The following is a 17689-nucleotide window of genomic DNA, read 5'->3' on the forward strand; positions in this document are numbered from 1 at the left end:
CTTTCTAAAAAAAGGTGGAATAGGACAAACTTTCTAAAAAAAGGTGGAATAGGACAAACTTTCTAAAAAAAGGTGGAATAGGACAAACTTTCTAAAAAAAGGTGGAATAGGACAAACTGCTAGTGGACTGCTTCGTAATCTTTTTGATTTTTTTTTATTAATTAATAAATTCATAAAAATTACATAAAAGCGTAATTAAAATAAAATTGAAGATGTCTTTAAATCGTAGTTCAACTGACAAATGTTGATATTGTTAGATTGAATATTTTGTCCTGAATTCGAACCGAGAACTCGTAGTTGTGTTAGTTAATCATGATGTAATTTACCATCTTTCTTTTATTAAGACAAAATAAAAATTAAAGACTATTTAAAAAACTAAAATATAAAGCTAATGAATAAAAAATATAAAAATTATCATTCAAACATTTATGATTTATCATTTAAAAGTATAGAATATATCATAAAGAATTATTATATCCACTATACAAATTTACATAAAGCTAAAATCATAAAACCTTAATAAAATCCTCTAATATTTTGTGAATAATTATTCTCCAAATAACAATGCCCTTTAATATGTTTCCGCCACGGCCCCATTTTTTTTAGGTTAAAAATCTCAATTTTCCCAACACCATTGTCTTGATTTTTAAATGTTAAGACAAAAAATAAAGTGAAATATTCATAATTGAGTATATTCCATTTTTTTCTCACCTGAAATGAAATTCGTAAGGAATTTGATAACCCAATTCCGTCATGCAGATCAAACTCTGGAAGATTAATAGGTGTGAACAATTCAATTGAACTCAATTTTGGTGAGAAAAGAAGAATAGTCCACGAAGCATTAGAAGAGGCACGTGTATATACCAGAAGAATATAAGCATGTTTGTTTGTGTGTTTTAAATAAAACGTTTATTTATCGATTTCATCATCATTTTGATCCTTTTCTACCTTGTGGAGGATATACTCCTAAATGTTATGGTTGGTTTACTTGGCTCATGTTTTATTAATTTTATCGTCATGTTTTAGTTTTATGTGAAAAGGGAATGACAGTGATTTTTCCAAATAATTTTCGCTTGGACCGTCAACTCCTTAACCAAGCAAAACAGCTCACCAGGTGTTTGATGTTTTGCTCCAACAACTTCAGCCATACAGATTCACCCAAACACCCTGTACACCATTCAATTCATACCCAAAAATAAACCTTTTATTTTTTAGTGAAAAACATTTAATTAATTTACTCAGAGAATAATAATATACCACTCATATTCACGTGTAAAGTTCACCTATAGTTTCCCCCCTATATATATAATAAGGGATCTACCTAGTTTTTATTTATAAAAATAAATTGTTCTCTGCTGCTAGAGAATTCTTTCCTGTCCAACACTCATCATCTCATAACTCTCCACCATCTATAAAGGGTATTGCTTTTTCTATTTTTTATTTATTATTAAGGGTATTGCTTCTCTGATCTTTTTTCCAAAAATCAATATTTTTTCTTTCTTTCTAAATTCTAGTTTTTTTCCCTGAACAAGTAATTTCTAAGTTTTTTTTTTTTTCCTTTTCATTTTTCCTCAGTGTTTTATATTTGTATTCCAAAAGCATAGGATCAAAGGAAAGCCACATAAAAGTGATCCTCAATTATCATCAATCAGAAAACAGAAAACAGAAAACAGAAAACATGTTGCTAAGAAGCTCTTCAACACCAGTTCTTGGTTCCCTTCTCTCTTCCTTCGCAGATACTCCTACTCATCATCATACTAATGCTACTATTCACCCTGAAGCTTGTTGTCATGCACTTAAGCATCTACCACCATCAACCACTTCACTCCAACATCACAAACTCAATCTCTCATGCACTTCTTCTCCAATTTCCCCTTCCATTGCTGATCTTGAGCACAAAAACAAAGGCTTTAGAAGAGTTCAATCTGAAGGGAACTTAGAAGACTTAGCCTTTGCTACTTGTTGTAACAATGAAGATAGATTCAATTATATGGACCCTTTAAAGAAGTATTCAGTGAGACAAAGAGGCTTGGCATTGGAGACTATTCCATCTTTCTCTCTTTCTAAGCAAACAGGCTTGCGTGAAGAAGAGGAAGATGAAGAAGATGTGGAAAGTGATTTTGAAGATGAGGACTATGAGTTCAGTGTGGTGAATAGTGGTGGCAGTGATATGATTCTGACTGAAGAAGTGAAGATGAGGGATAGACTTAGCAGGATGAATTTTGGTGAGGAGGGAGAAATTGGTAATAATGAAGAAATGTATCTTGCAAAGGGGCTTGGTGTTGATGTGTGTGGTGATGGCATAGGTGGCTGCAGAGGTGGCAATGGAGGTGGTGATTATAATTTTATGGGTTCTGGAGGGAATGATGGAGAAAATAATCATGGGGTGGAAGAATATTACAAGAAAATGGTAGAAGAAAATCCTGGGAACCCATTGTTTCTGAGGAATTATGCTCAGTTTTTGTATCAGGTAAATTCTATTTCCTTCTGTTGTAAGTTTAGCTCTCAATTGTTGAAAATCTGATTCTGACAGTCAAATAGTTGGGTATTACTAAGAGCTATTTTCAAACCTTTTCAGAATAACCTTTTCAACACACAAACTTGGTTTTATTAGTGGATACTATACTATACTATTGGTGATGATTGTAAAATTGATGTTGTTTTGACAGTGCAAACAAGACCGTGAAGGAGCTATGGAGTATTATTCCAGAGCCATACTAGCAGACCCAAAAGATAGAGAACTTCTATCACAGTATGGGAAGCTAGTTTGGGAGCTACATCATGACCAAGAAAGAGCCTCTAGATATTTTGAACGAGCAGTTCAGGCCTCTCCTGAAGACAGGTACTAATACAATATCTTTTTGGGTAGATCTGAATTTGACTTTTTTGACCTTATCTACTACGTAAGCATTTGTGAGACTGTTTGGGAGAGCTCATGGAAACAACTTATGAAATGTCTATAAGCTATTTTCATTCTATGTCCATAAACTCTTCATGATAACTTATGAAAACAACTTGTAACTTATATGAAAACTGTTTGACTTTATGCAATCTTTTGTTGTAGAAATAGCTTATACATAAGTATTTAGATGAGTAGCGCTTATGCTATAAGTGTTTAATTATGCTTTTTGTCAACACGGATTCATTCTAACAATAACTTGTGTTTTTCATGATATTATATCAGCCATGTACAAGCAGCATATGCAAGTTTCCTTTGGGATACAGAGGAAAACGAGGATGCAGGTTGCAATCAGCCACAATGTTTACCTCCACATTTCCATCTAGGAGCTATGGCAACCACAGGTGCTTAGAAGAGATATGATATGATGAATTGATGAAGAAGTTTCTGCTGAGAGAAACAAGCGCATTCTATTCTAATAACTGAAATCAGAAACTGATGTGTAGCTTTGTGTTTCTTCAGCACAGTATGTACAAATTATTTAGAAATGCCAAGTTTGTAAGCAAACCGTCAATCTATTAAATGTCATATTTGGAGACCGGCTCTAATACTTAATTTGCATAAGAAAGAAAAACTGAGATTCCAAAGCAGAAATAATATATTTTTGTCTTAACTCCCTAGTTCTAAAGAAAAAGAAGTATCAATAATCTAAAATTTGGTCTGGCGATAAGTAAAATCTAACTGATGATTGTTTTAGTTAGAATTTGAACTCGAGTACAAAGATGAAATGGCCTGTGCAGTGGACATATATTTCAATTACCATCATTAAAAAGATAACAGCACATGGAACAAGTGAGGATGTGTTTCCTACAGCAATCATGCACAGGGTTGTATAAGAGGGGAAGTAAGTAATCCAATAATGCTTCAACTCAATAAGACCTCAATCTGAACAATTTTATGTGATCCAGTGATTTAATAAAATATACACAGACATAATCAAAATAAAATCATAAAATTGTTAGAATCTTTCTCAAATGATTTTTAAATCAATGATTATAGTTTTGCATTTTGTCCTCCATAATGCATCTCTTAAATCCATCACAATGTGGTCTTGACTGGAGAAGTAAAAATGGAATTTCTTTGTGGTGCATCTCTTTAAGATCAACACTTGTTTTAAACCAGTATCAAAACCAATTTTGAAGTTTTCTGCATGTTTATTTAACAATGATAAACAGGATTCTATTTTGTGAACACAACATATAACCAGATTATAAAAATAAAAAATCATAGAAGAGCTCTTTTACTTTTTGAAAATATTTTTTGATTTTATGACTGTAATAACAACTTTCATCTCACTACCACCAGTCTACAATATGCTAATTTTTCATTTCCATCACCATATGCAGTTTGATTACAGTGACATTTTTGGAAATGGTGAAAATAGTTTCTTAGTATTTTCAAAATACTAATTTTGTTTTCTGAAATTAACGATGAGAATAATTGGACAAACACAATATTATTATTAAATGGTTACACTCAAGTAGTCAATAAATTTCAGTTATAAATGAATTGTTTATGAGAATCTGATTTTAAATCTTATCTAAAACACTCTCACCCGGACACCACCGAATTACTAAGAACTCGTTCACCCCGTGTAAAAAAAATGGTGCTTATGATCATGGGTTATGTACAATAGGATATATTTGTAATTTTAAAAATAATTTAGCCATTAACTAACTATTTTAAAATTATAAAACTTACTCCCAAAATAATTTATCTCTATTAGGTCCCAATCACACTCTTTGCTGGGTTTGACTTAGTGAGCAATATGTCCAGTGATTTTCTTCCTGAAAACTCCATTGTAGTGAGTACACTCTTTGATTCAATCACTCCCTTTTCATCTTTGAAGCTTAAAAATGAAACCTTTATTGTGATTGTGCAGGTGGGGTGTGGGTCAGTGGTGTTGGATTTCTTGGCAACTGTTGCTGCTTATCCCAAACCAGATCAAAAAATCAGAAGCACTTCATTCAAGGTACCTCCTCTTCTTTTCAACTATATCCACGCTTCTTGTTTTTCCATCAGAAGCACTCACAATAATTACTTTTTAGAATTTTTTTTCAGGTTTAGTTTCTCTGAGGAGGTTTATAAACTGTTTTTTTTTTTTTTTTTTTGAAATAACTCTCTTTGAAGGGTTAAAAAGTTTGTAATTGAGTTTCTAAACTTTGTGAATAATTTATAACTAGGTCCCTTAACTAAATATTTTTTAATCTAATCTTGAAATTTTCAAATAATTTGTAATTAGGTCTATGGATTTAAGCACTCAATTACAAATTATTTTAAGAATAAGAACCTAATTAAAAATTATTAAAAGTTCAAGGACCCAATTACAAATTTTTAAACTATTTAAAAATTCCCAAATAAGAAACTAATTTCTTTTATTTTAATTGTGTTTGTTACTTCTGTTAAATATAATCAAAATATGAAACAAATATGAAATCTAATTATATTGAAAAGTTATTTTTAGCAGCTTCTGGAAAATATTTGATTTTTAAGAGTGTAGCTGGGTGAAATTTTTTATTAAAAGAATTATGAATGTAAACAAACAAAGATTAGTTCTTTAGAGATTCTTGTGAGTTGAATCTGCACTGTTTTGTTTAGATTCAAGGAGGTGGAAATACAGGCAATGCTTTAACCTGCGCAGCTCGCTTGGGCCTCAAGCCAAGGATCATCTCCAAGGTTTTTAACCACCGCACACACTCTATAATTCTCTATTTTTGTGTTATTATGACTTAAAAGAACCTGGTTGATACTCATTAGGTTGCAGATGACACTCAAGGAAAGAGCATATTAGATGAACTGCAAGCTGATGGTGTAGATACCTCCTTTATAGTGGTAATTTTCTCACAATATTATGTTTGTAATCTTAATGATGCTTCAGTTTTTTTTTAATACATATATTGCATTTTACAATATTATGTTTGTAACCTTCAAGATCAATTGAAACCTTTTACTATATGGCAATGAATAATTCGATGGTCAAAGTTTACTCTTTCGCTATTTATATTTTGTTTCTCTTGAACATTCTTAATGCATATGCTACTTCTTGTTGTTGTTGTTTATTTAGCTTCTTATTTTCAGGTATCTAAGGAAGGGACTTCACCATTTACCTATATAATTGTTGACAACCAAACGTAATGTTCATCGGCTTAATCTTCCTTTTATTTGTATAAGAATAAAAAACTATGTTCTATCGTGATTCGTATATACTAAGATCTTCAAGTTTTTGCTGTTAATGTGGCTATTGAAAATTTATTTGACAACTTGACTAATTTTTAATGTTTCAGCAAGTCGCGTACTTGTATACATACCCCAGGATTTCCTCCAATGAAACCAAATGATCTTCTTGAATCAAGTTTGTTTGCTGCATTGAATGGAGCGAGAATAGCTTATTTTGATGGGAGATTGCATGAAACTGCTCAAGTTGTTGCGCGCGAGGTTATTATTTACATAATTTGCTTGATGTTCTAATGTGAATTCCAAGTTTCTTTCTATCCTCCAAAAAATCAGACAGAAAAGGAAAGAAGTTGAAGCATGCAAAACTTTTTATATTGTATTTAGTGAAAAACCAACTTTGATCAAACCAATGGTTGAACATGAGATAGCAATAGCTTCCTGATATTCATGTTTTTGCGTATTAGTTGCAATATATGCTAAAATTAATCTGCTAATATCTTTTAGTTTATTTTCTTCTGGTAAAAAAGGTTGAGTATGACACAGAGAGCTTCATCTGATGAGAAATAAACAAAATCTTATATTTTTCAGTACAGGCAGTTAAGAAGAATATACCTATATTAATGGATGCAGAAAGGCTAAGAGAAGGGTTAGACGATATCATTAAAGTAGTTGATTATGTTGTATGTGCTGAACAGTTTCCGCAGGCAAGTTCACTGTTTTCATTAGAAGTGATATATATTATTTTCTGATTCCAATCATACATTCATTTTCCTTTTTAGCTTGTTACAAATTTTATAATTTTAGTTAAATATTTTTCCTTCTCTTTACAAGAACATTGGTTTTAAGTTTGAGGTGGGAATATTGGATATTTTCCTTTGATGCTCCTATTTTTGCTGATAGGCATGGACAGAGGCAGCAACTGTTCCAAAAGCACTTGTTTCTATGCTACTAAGTTTGCCAAAACTCAAATTTGTGATTGTAACTTTGGGAAAAGATGGTTGCATAATGCTTGAGAGAAGTGGTAATGGCTAGTACTTACTCCGATTTCTTTTTTCTATTCAGAAATATTAATTGTATGTTGTATTTTCTTATAATGTATACACTAAACATGTTTTTTTTTCTTTCACTTTTATGCTTTTCTGGCAGAGGTTACATCCACAGAAGAAATGGATGTTGACAAATTACTGGAATCTCTGGAAGCAAGAAAGAATGAGAGCATATACATCCCAACATGCATATCATCAGTAATAATCTTAATGAAACTCAACAATTTTTGTCTGCTGCAACATTACAAAAATGAAGTTCTATTTTGCGCACATATATATATAATACATAAAGTACTATAAAATATGATTGTTAGTCACATTTGATAGCACTATATTCATTTGCCAATATTAAACATGCGAACTTAAAATATTTGAACGGCCAAGGAAACCTTTATTGAAAACACCATATGCACATTACCTCCTAAGGCAATATTTGAAAAACTGGCATTTGTTTTTCCTTGTTTTATAGTAGTATCTAATTAGTTACAATCTCAACTGTGTAATTTTTCTTTACTTCCAGTCTGCGACAAAACTGCGAGCAGAAGGTATAGGAACAATTTGTGGTAGGTTATACATTGGAACAGCTGAAAACATACCACTATCAGAGCTTATTGATACCACTGGTGCCGGTGATGCATTCACTGGAGCTGTTCTCTACGGTAACGTGCTACCTTGGTTCTAGTATATCTTATCATTGTATACAATCTTTGAAATATTTTCGTTGTGGGCTTGTGGCCGTTGAATGTCCACTGCTTTATTGTTTATGACAAAGATGTCCTTGATTGCTTTCAGCTATATGTGCCAACTTTGCAACAGAGAAAATGCTATGCTTTGCTGCTAATGTGGTAACTTGTCTTGCCCTCAACTGATAATTGTTAAAATAAATATTGCATTGCCATTGTATACAGTTTTTCTTTTGTAGATTAAGTTAGAAAATGTTTTAAGTCACTGAACCTATTAGGTGGACGAATTACTTCGATGTAAGAAGCTTATGCATTGTTATGTCCATTGCAGGCTGCTACCAAGTGCAGAGCTCTAGGAGCACGAAGCGGTCTTCCTTACCGTACCGACCCGCGCTTAGCATCCTTCATGCAGTAGCTTTACCAAGCTAGACGAATGAGTTTTTTGTTGTTGTTAAAGGAGTGTGACATTGGTCAATTGTTGTTGATCTTAGTTTCATGAAATTTGTAGTAAGGCAATGAGTATTCCTTTTTTTGCCTTTTATTAGTTGTTAAGTTGGTGCAACGAATTGTCATGAAAATGAAAACATATAAAATTGGTACACAAATTAAAGTGTGCTCTTAAACTTGTTTAAAACATGTATGTGTAGTTAATTATTAGTTTATGTAAAATTATTTTCCTCCAGTCAAAAAAATAAGTAAAATGCTTTTCCTGCTTAGATCTATACAAGTGCTAAGACCATTCCACTTCCACATATTTGATTTCTTCACCAAACATGTCATGTGGTCTTCAATATTTACTTAACGTTTTATGATCAAACTTTTGAAATAAAATAAAATTTGTTAACATTTTCAACGATAAGAAAATAAAACAAAAAGTGGCGCTGAAGAGAATTAAAAACAATCGCCGTTGCCGGGGATCGAACCCGGGTCACCCGCGTGACAGGCGGGAATACTTACCACTATACTACAACGACCTGTTTGTTAACTTTTCAATCTAAAATGTATATAATACGTTATTAATGTATTAACTTTTGAGAAGTTTCGAAGATCACCATCTTCTTCAATTGTGAGTTTCAGAAGCTTGAACGGAACCGCCACTACCAGCCATTGTTTCTCCGATGGCATGCATTTCGAAGTCATTCAATGGCACCTCCTTCGACGCATATTCATCCTCTTTTCCTCATCATATCACTCAATTTCGACGCCGCATCTATTCTAACGTAGTATACACTTTTCTTCTATCACTCCTATTTTTCTTCCATTCACTTTAATTCTCATTTTTTTTTTCTTTTTTACTCTTTCAGTCAATCACATTCCGTTGCACAAGTATCAAGATCTCCTCCTCCACCGTTCCTCCTCTTCCTGATAACCGCATCATCGTTCGTTTCCTCTCTCTCTCTCTCTCTCTCTCTGTGCGTGGATAGATGTTTAGGTTTTTGTGTGTACAGGTTGGATGCGGAATGACGACGGTTGATTTCTTGGCGACTGTAGATAGATATCCGAAACCGGATGATAAGGTACGAACCACCTCCTTCAAAGTTCAGGGAGGTGGAAATGCCGGTAACGCTTTAACTTGTGCGGCTCGACTCGGCTTGAAACCCAAACTCATCTCCAAGGTTTTTCAACTTTATCTTTAATTTTCGATTTTCTGATCTGCTGAATCTGGTAAGTATTGTAAAAACTTGATTGAGCTGTTTGTTTATAAGTGTTTTCAATTAGGTTGCAGATGATGCTCAAGGAAGGAGCATATTAAAGGAACTAGAAGCTGACGGTGTCGATAGTTCCTTTATCGTTGTAAGATTATTAAGCTTGTGTTTAGATTTAATTGTTTATTGCTATTGAAATTGGAAAGGATGATGCTTTTCTTCTGGAAATGGAAGCATTAATCACGTTTTTAGAAATCTGGATGCTTATGATGCAAAACTGTTGGTTCTGTTTATTTGTACAAGGTTCAAATGTGTTTTTCAGGATGCAGTGTCTCCATGCAATTACTGATTTACGTTTTTTCATGATTTTGAACAAATGTTTTCAAACGAGAAAAAATGATGATCAGTCCGTATAAAACAGATATGTGTGTCATTCGATAAAGATTGAAATTATCTTTCCTTTATTACTTGTATTTATGTCAACATTATGTGTGTTTCAATGTTTGATTTATTTATTAGATAGGCTAGGGCTGCTCTGTCTACATGCACTTGTAAGATTTATTTCGTGTTTGTATCATAGTCTAAATACCTTGAACTGAAATTTCATCCCTGTCAAATGGCTGTGCTGTGCAAACCAAATACACTTTTTGGTATTAATGGCACAGTGAAAGAACTTTTCTTCCTTGAGTATGTACTTACTATGAGCCTTTAAGATTGAAGTAAATTGGGAAGGTGGTGATTTCCTTAGTTTATTTTTTACTTCTTTCTATCTTCCCGCCCCCCCTTTTTTTTTCTTTCTAATTTTGTATTGATAAATAAGTGTTATGCTTCATTGTTTGCACTTCTTTCCTAATTAGCCATCAGTTTTTGAGTTGAAAGTTTTTTATTTTCATTTTTCAGGTATCCAAGGGTGGTAGTTCGACATTTTCATATGTACTAGTAGACAGCCAAACGTAAGGCGGTTGCTTGTATGTTTTACTTTAACCCTTTATGTTTTACTTTAACCCTTTACTTCCCACTGATTAATATGACGTTCTTTAACAATATCAAGAAGCTTGCTGATTCAAGGTTTACAATGGTATGATGATGACCTTAAGAATTTTTTTCTGAAAATGCACTCATGAACAAAAAGTCTTTTATTGCTATAAATAACTCATGCAACTGCTAATTGAGAAGCTTCAGCACTTCCAATTCCCATGTGTAATGTATATCAATTATTTCATCTTATCATCACCCTTATTATCTAATAGTGGCACAGCCGTAAACTTTGGAAGTATTTTTGTATTGACAATACTTCTACATCAATTTGTCTTTTTTTGTTTGTAAAATTAGACATGATTAAAATAGAAATATATGATTAAACATAATTTAGGCATTCTATAGTTTAATTGAGTCAACTAATTATATAAGTAATACTCTCAGGAAAACTCGCACAAGTATTTACACCCCTGGAGATCCTCCCTTGGTGCCAGATGATTTGTCCCAGTCAATGCTATTATCTGCATTTGATGAAGCAAGATTAATATATTTTGATGGAATGTCTACCGAAACTGCTCTATTTGTTGGACAAGAGGTAATCGTCATCTCACTTGTGCATGCGCCTTTTCCACTATCGCTATATGACTTTTTAAGGAGGCATGCATACTGGTAAACTATGAGTTACTTTTAGTTGTCAGTTGTCATTTCAAATTATTCAAGAAGACAAGGAATCAAGCTCAAAGCTTACTTGTTGGGGCTTGATTTGTCTTGCTGATGGTGTTTCTTTTTGTTTTCCAGCATGGTGAATGCGAATTATAAAATTAAGTTAGAAATAATACTTAATGCACTTAGTCTGCCTGAGCATGTTTTCCAAACTCTCAAGTTAACTCATAGAATCTTACGAGTTTATGATTCTAGGTATCAAATTGAGTTAACTTGCTTACAAAGTGACAATATTGTTTGTGTAAACTCGTGTAGACTCACAAACTCGTATAAACTTTCATAGAATTGTGAGGACAATTGAACGAATCTACAACATAATAATAGCTGCAAGATGTGAACCAATCTACAAAGGAGGTGAGCGAGGCTACATTGAGTTTCAATCCCTTGGTTTCAAGAATTAGTGAAGTCATAAACCAGGAAACATCAACAAATCCATCGTTGCGCGTTTGCACTGAATCCCAAAGACCAATGAGGTGAATGAACCTAACTCTGATGGGCTGAAACCTAGGTCTACAGAGTTGAGTCCAGCTCCAATGAGGAGAACCCAGTCCCACCCTCTCTCACTCTCCAGCAAAGTCACATAATTCGCTATTCGATTCGGTACGGGTTCGCAATACGCTACATGTGAAGAATTTGGTACGTTAGGGGGTATAGAGAATCAGTACGTGTTGATTCGTATAATAGTAAGTAGTATGTTGTCCATAATTTTTTTAGCAAAAGTTAAAAATTATTAATTACAAAATATTTATAAAAGTTTATTGTTCCTATGTAGGTCTTTCCTAAAGGCAACGTTGGCCCAGTACCCAAAACCTCTTATAATAATAACATTAATAGTTATTATGTAACAAAAAATAACATTTAACAGTTTATCTCTAGTAATTTTGAGCCTTGTGAATTTTTTAATTTGTTCGTTGATTTTGAATTGTAATGCTCTTTTTGTATATTGGGCTGTGAACCTACTGTTTTGTGAATTTGTCCATCAATACTTGTTTGTTCTTGTCTAGTCTTTTGCATTTGACAACCTTGGTTAATAATTGCATTTTGAAGTACAGGCATTGTTCTGGTCTAGCCTTTTGAATTTGACACCCTTGGTTAATCATTGAGTTTTGAAGTACAGGCAGCTCGCAATAATATTCCTATTTTAGTTGAGGCAGAATCACCAAGGGAAGGGTTGGATGAGCTCTTGAAGCTTGCTGATTTTGTTGTATGTTCAGCAAGGTTTCCACAGGTAATAAGAGGGGCTTTCATGCATTTTTGCGAGATTTGGACTACATAAATTTGAATTCATTAGTATGTTGATAGTAAGACTTATTAGAAAATGTTTATATTCTCAGCTTCCAAAAAGGAGACATTTCAGATTTCAACACTTCATGATGTTTTTAGAATTTCAGCACCCCCAAAACAAAAAGAAGTTTCCTCAATTTTGGCATTTCAGTATACATTTACTTTTTAACTCTTGTATTATGTCATGATTTGCTTGAATTGCCTTTTAGTGGGATAAGACTTGATTGTTGTTGTTTTTGCTCGAATTTCCTTTTAGGTGGAGTGCATGTCTAATTGCATATATTATGTGTCCATATGATTCTATTTATGATTCATCTTTCTTGGTACTCATTTTGGATTTGGTTTGTATTGTGTTAGGCTTGGACACAGGCACCATCTATCCCGAGTGCATTGGTTTCCATGCTTTTAAGATTGCCAAATGTCAAGTTTGTGATTGTGACTCTGGGTGAAGATGGTTGTCTAATGTTGGAAAGAAGTACAAATGGTGAACACACAAATGAATTTTTCAATTCACTTTTTTAATCTTTCTTCTTGAAGGAGGTCATAATCTTCGAAAGTACTATTGCTTTGAACTGCATTCTTTTCTTTGAGCAAAAATAACTTACAAGTTTAATGCTCTTTTGGGCAGTGGATGGTGACATAGAAGAAACGGATGTAGAGAGTTTCTTAGAATTCTTGTACAAAGAGAAAGATGATAGCTTGACTATTCCAACCTGCATACCATCGGTAAAATATTGTTGAACATATAACTTGTATAACTTTTATTTTAATGTGGAGATATATTATAAAATTTCAGCTTTGAGTTAAAGATATATTTTTTCTTTGAACGAAAGAAGAAAAATTTAAGACGAAGATTATTATTTCATAATTTGCAAAGAGAAAGGAGAATCATGTAGCTAATTCAAAAGAATCTTGTAAAATCTCATAACTGTCATGAGTTTGCTGTTCAGCATGGAATTACAGGCCTTGCAAAAGCAAGCATGGAGGTAAAACTGCACAATTAAATATTAGTATGTGTGTGTCATACAAGTTAGATCTTTCTGTTCATAGGCATGAGATAAATTGGAAGGAATATCACTACATTGATGCGTGAAAAGAATTATTGTCCAGTGTTGGTTTGCTATATATTGACATTTTTTATATAACATCAACTGAACGACAGCCAAGTTTATCTTGGAGTCAGCTGTATGTGTCTATGTCACTTCACACCAAGAGTTATATCAATGTATAAGTTAAAGCAATAGAGTGAAACATGTTCTTTTTATGATCTTAATATCAAGAATCCAAATCTATACCACATTTGTTAGGATGCAATTTTGTATTTAACTTCATAAAGATTGTATAAGTTAAATGTGTATGATAAGTTCCATAATTTTGAAATATGGAAACTGAAAATGCAATCAAGATATTCAGCACATTATTGCAACTCGAATTTGACATATTAAAATTAAATTGGGGGACAGAAGATTCAGTTTCACTACTGGAATTTATATGCATCGTAGATAGACCTCTATTAATCCAATTCTATGTCAAATAGATAGTGATGAATGCTTAAAAAGATATTTTCTTCTCCTTATCTCCAACCATTGATTTTCTCAGGTGGTGACAAAATTCAGAGCAAATAGAATAGGGACAGTTTGTGGGAGATTCTTTATTGGAACAGCAGAGAAGATACCGGATTCTGAGCTTATCGATACAACTGGTGCAGGGGATGCATTTATTGGAGCAATTCTGTATGGTAGGTGTAGTCACTGACCCAATGTTTTTTCTTCTAAGCTTGTTGCCCAGAAACTTCAACTGGGTATTTATGTTTAGTTTGTTTACTCATGTCACCATTTACAATGGAGTCACAAAAAGGAACAAAACATCCCCATGATGCGGCCCATATACTTCACCCCTTTCTTCCTCCATATGGATGGGCTCCTCATAGTGACATCCTAGTGATGCGGCCCTTGCTTAAACCCAAAAAAGAAATGTAGATTTAATCTTTCATTGGAAAACGCTTTCTAGGGTTCCATTTGCGATGGTTTATCTAGGTCTAAGCATATGTGCAAGGTTCTGGGGTTTCAAACTGACTCTCCTCCCAACATTTTTCTCTTTGAAATCTTAATCAGGTAGACATGCAACCTCATTTGTTCAAGAACTTTGGCTGCTGTATATATACATATGACATTATTTTCTTACTTAAGTCCCATTAGGAATTAGTTCGCTCGTGGGCTTACTTTCTTTTTTAGGGGCATGTGGTTAGCAAGCTGTTGGGATATTTTTGGGGTCAAGTAGTGCAGTGGCTAAACTCACACACCTTAAATGAGGAATCTTGGGTTCGAACCTGAACCCTTGCATATCAATGTACTTGCAACTACTAACTGATTTGTACTTACGAGACAGTTGTTGGAATATAATAGAAGTAGAAAGTAAAACTATATCTCATTCTCAATGGTTAGAGGCATATATGGCATTTGTTTGGGTGTTGTGCATGGTTGCAAGAAGATCTCTCCTAATAGTATCTAGTCAAAGAGTAAGCTTGGACTGGTGGTATGCAGAACCAAGAGCTCAAATTTAGTCCTCTAAGAGATAGTTGTGAAGTTACATATATGACACACTTGCCATCTCTGCATGTTTACATTTGTTGGAAGTTTCTTTTGGGTCCAATGGACATTAATAGTTTCAGATTAATTGATTTTGCATTGACTAATTTTGTTTATAGCCATATGCGCAAACATGGTACCAGAGATAATGTTGCCATTTGCTGCTCAAGTGGTAAGTTGCACAAGACAAATGCTATTACTATTATGGAGTGGCAATTCAAATTGAAGTAAGAAAATAGAATGTTGGAGGTTTTTGTTACTTATTTCAATGTGGTGACTGCAGGCAGCTGCCAAGTGTAGAGCTTTGGGAGCTCGAACTGGTCTTCCGCATCGAACAGATCCACGCTTGGCATCCTTTTTATGCTAAGAGAGACAACTGGTATTCCCATCAAGGAAGTTCAACGCTGTTGTAGTGGTCATGTTTACTTTGTGGCTTTATTCATGTCTTGTAAAATGTCCAATAGTTTGTACAGAATTGTGAGTACATTAAAAAAGGTTATTACTTCTCGTTGTTGGAATTATTATTACGGTGATGAAGTTTTTCCTGCAACCTTTCATTATTTGAGTTCACAGGGCCTTTGTACTCATGTAAGGCGAGAAATTAAAAATAAAAAATAAAAAATTGAGTTCAAGAGGATAATGAGTTTGGAAAAATTGCACTGAATTTATTACTTTTGCTGCTCATTTTTTCTCCATTTTATTGCCACAAGTCTACAATTATATTTTTGAATTTGTTATGTTTTGTTTTTAGGGAAATGGGTCATGGTAATTCAAAATTCAATCGATTATTCTAACTATGATTCGAACTCAGACTTTTTTAAATAATTTGTTATTAACTGAATCTCATTAACCTTTTGAATTCAGTTACTTAATTTACTTTTGATAACATTTTTTATCTAATAGTCTACAATTATATTTTAACTTTTCTTTTTGTTAGTTACTTTTTGAGTTTATTATTATTATTATTATTATTATTATTATTATTATTATTATTATTATTATTATTTGTTTCAGAAACCTAAACTATTTTGAAATTATGTTAGATTTAGTTCAACCTACACTATTTTGAGGTTTTTTTGTTGGAGTACTAATTTATTTTCTATGATATTATTTTTAATTATTAGTTTGTTGGCTATATGTTGTTGTTAGTTTATTATTTTGAATTAATTTATGTTTATGACCAGAAAAAAAAATATTGACGGTTGAATATATGGATTTATCGAAAAATGATGTAAGAGTTTCAATTCATCTATTTAAATTAATTTATTTCAATTTATTTTTAATGAATTTGTGTCGATATCAATCAAAACGAGACAGATTGAACTGTAAATCCTTCAAACTAAACAACATAAAAACACGAACTCCTAAAAAATAATTACATAAACATAAAATAAATAAAACACTAAAGTTACGAATTTCTTTTATAAAAACTAAACTTACATGAAGGATATTGTCCCCAATTCAATATATACTATATACATTTGCCTCCACTAAAATCAACTTGATTTCTAGATAAATTAAAAAATATTTTTTGGAATAGAAACGCGTTTAAATTTTTTTGAAGTTTATGCACATGAAAAATCATTTATGATACACAATTGTATTTTTTAAAATACAAATTTTTCAAAAAACTTAAATTTTGTATTCCGATAAACTTCAATTTTTTTAAGTTTTCTAAACATAATTGTATATTAAAGAATTTAATATATATTTTTTAAAATATAAACGTGTACTTCAATATATAAAAATCAAAGTTTCTTTAATTATAAAATTAGATTTTTATTAAAATATGAGAATGAAAATATAAATATGAAAATACAAAATAAAATTTTGAAAGTATTGTTGGTGTATGTGCCAACTCGACCCATTCGACCCTTATGATTATGAACCGAGCTGGCTGATATGAATTTTCTTAGCAAACTACTGTGGTTATGCGGTATTTATTGACTTGATCAATTTAATTTTATAGGATTAGATTTTCCATTTTTGGATCTTGGTTTATTTTATTTTATTTTATTTTATTTTTAAGAGAGGTTAATTTAAGGTTAATTTTTATTCTTAAATCACAGTCTAAATAGTTTTTGTTTTGCCTAAATAAAATGATTTGTACGTCTATGTAGTTTATTTTTTTGTATTTTTTACGTTTCTGTTGTCTTAATACTACATTATATTTTTCCATTTTATTGTAGTGGTTTTTTATTTAGATTATAAGATAAATTTTAATTAAGTGTAAATTCAAATGTTGACATCATCAACATCAACTTATAATTCAATTATATTATATTTATAAGTTTTATCATAGACATATTAGAGTTCTATATTATTAATCTCATAGATTCATTATCTTTGGTTTTAATAATTTTAAATTATAATATTATGTAATTTTTCATAATTTAAATAAATGAATATTGTGTTTTAGTAAAAAAAATAGATAAGGTTTTATGTTGTAAATTGTAATTATGATATTTCTTAAAATGGTTGCCTCATATATTGAAATGAAATATAATAATATTGGAAGTAATGATTTATAATCAAAAGAGATTTTGATACTCTAATAGATGAAAATAAATGTAATAATATCATAAAAATACTATTTTAACAATTACAT

General features: G+C 32.0%; 3 protein-coding genes and 1 non-coding gene across 7 annotated transcripts; 3 read left to right on the plus strand and 1 right to left on the minus strand.

The window, feature by feature from the left end:
- Positions 1-698: 698 nt before the first annotated feature.
- Positions 699-3509, plus strand: LOC101508526 (uncharacterized). 2 transcript variants are annotated; one of them, XM_073365835.1, is made up of 4 exons: positions 699-850; positions 1576-2470; positions 2670-2842; positions 3185-3509. In XM_073365835.1, exons 2-4 carry the CDS (start codon positions 1679-1681, stop codon positions 3309-3311), a joined length of 1092 nt encoding a protein of 363 aa, XP_073221936.1. In that variant the 5' UTR covers positions 699-850; positions 1576-1678; the 3' UTR covers positions 3312-3509. The 2 variants fall into 2 exon arrangements, with proteins under 2 accessions (XP_073221936.1, XP_004493845.1); XM_004493788.4 differs by lacking the exon at positions 699-850 and adding an exon at positions 1026-1418.
- Positions 3510-4546: 1037 nt separating this feature from the next.
- Positions 4547-8467, plus strand: LOC101508839 (uncharacterized). Its single transcript, XM_012713896.3, has 13 exons — positions 4547-4565; positions 4686-4763; positions 4842-4931; positions 5558-5635; positions 5717-5791; positions 6038-6090; positions 6244-6394; positions 6727-6837; positions 7034-7154; positions 7280-7377; positions 7700-7838; positions 7972-8024; positions 8194-8467. The coding sequence occupies exons 1-13, from the start codon at positions 4563-4565 to the stop codon at positions 8275-8277; spliced, it is 1134 nt and encodes a 377-aa protein (XP_012569350.2). The 5' UTR covers positions 4547-4562; the 3' UTR covers positions 8278-8467.
- Positions 8468-8764: 297 nt separating this feature from the next.
- TRNAD-GUC (transfer RNA aspartic acid (anticodon GUC)) lies at positions 8765-8836 on the minus strand. The gene has a single exon. It is a non-coding gene; the product is annotated as a tRNA-Asp (tRNA).
- Positions 8837-8885: 49 nt separating this feature from the next.
- Positions 8886-15605, plus strand: LOC101509161 (uncharacterized). 3 transcript variants are annotated; one of them, XM_012713938.3, is made up of 13 exons: positions 8887-9082; positions 9167-9241; positions 9311-9478; positions 9582-9656; positions 10409-10461; positions 10931-11081; positions 12327-12437; positions 12851-12977; positions 13122-13219; positions 13444-13479; positions 14093-14231; positions 15201-15253; positions 15365-15605. In XM_012713938.3, the coding sequence occupies exons 1-13, from the start codon at positions 8981-8983 to the stop codon at positions 15446-15448; spliced, it is 1272 nt and encodes a 423-aa protein (XP_012569392.1). In that variant the 5' UTR covers positions 8887-8980; the 3' UTR covers positions 15449-15605. The 3 variants fall into 3 exon arrangements, with proteins under 3 accessions (XP_012569393.1, XP_012569392.1, XP_004493847.1); XM_012713939.3 differs by lacking the exon at positions 15201-15253 and having other exon boundaries at positions 8886-9082; XM_004493790.3 differs by lacking the exon at positions 13444-13479 and having other exon boundaries at positions 8891-9082.
- Positions 15606-17689: the final 2084 nt, after the last annotated feature.

Source organism: Cicer arietinum, chromosome 3 (genome assembly GCF_000331145.2).
Source record: "Cicer arietinum cultivar CDC Frontier isolate Library 1 chromosome 3, Cicar.CDCFrontier_v2.0, whole genome shotgun sequence".
NCBI lineage: Eukaryota > Viridiplantae > Streptophyta > Magnoliopsida > Fabales > Fabaceae > Cicer > Cicer arietinum.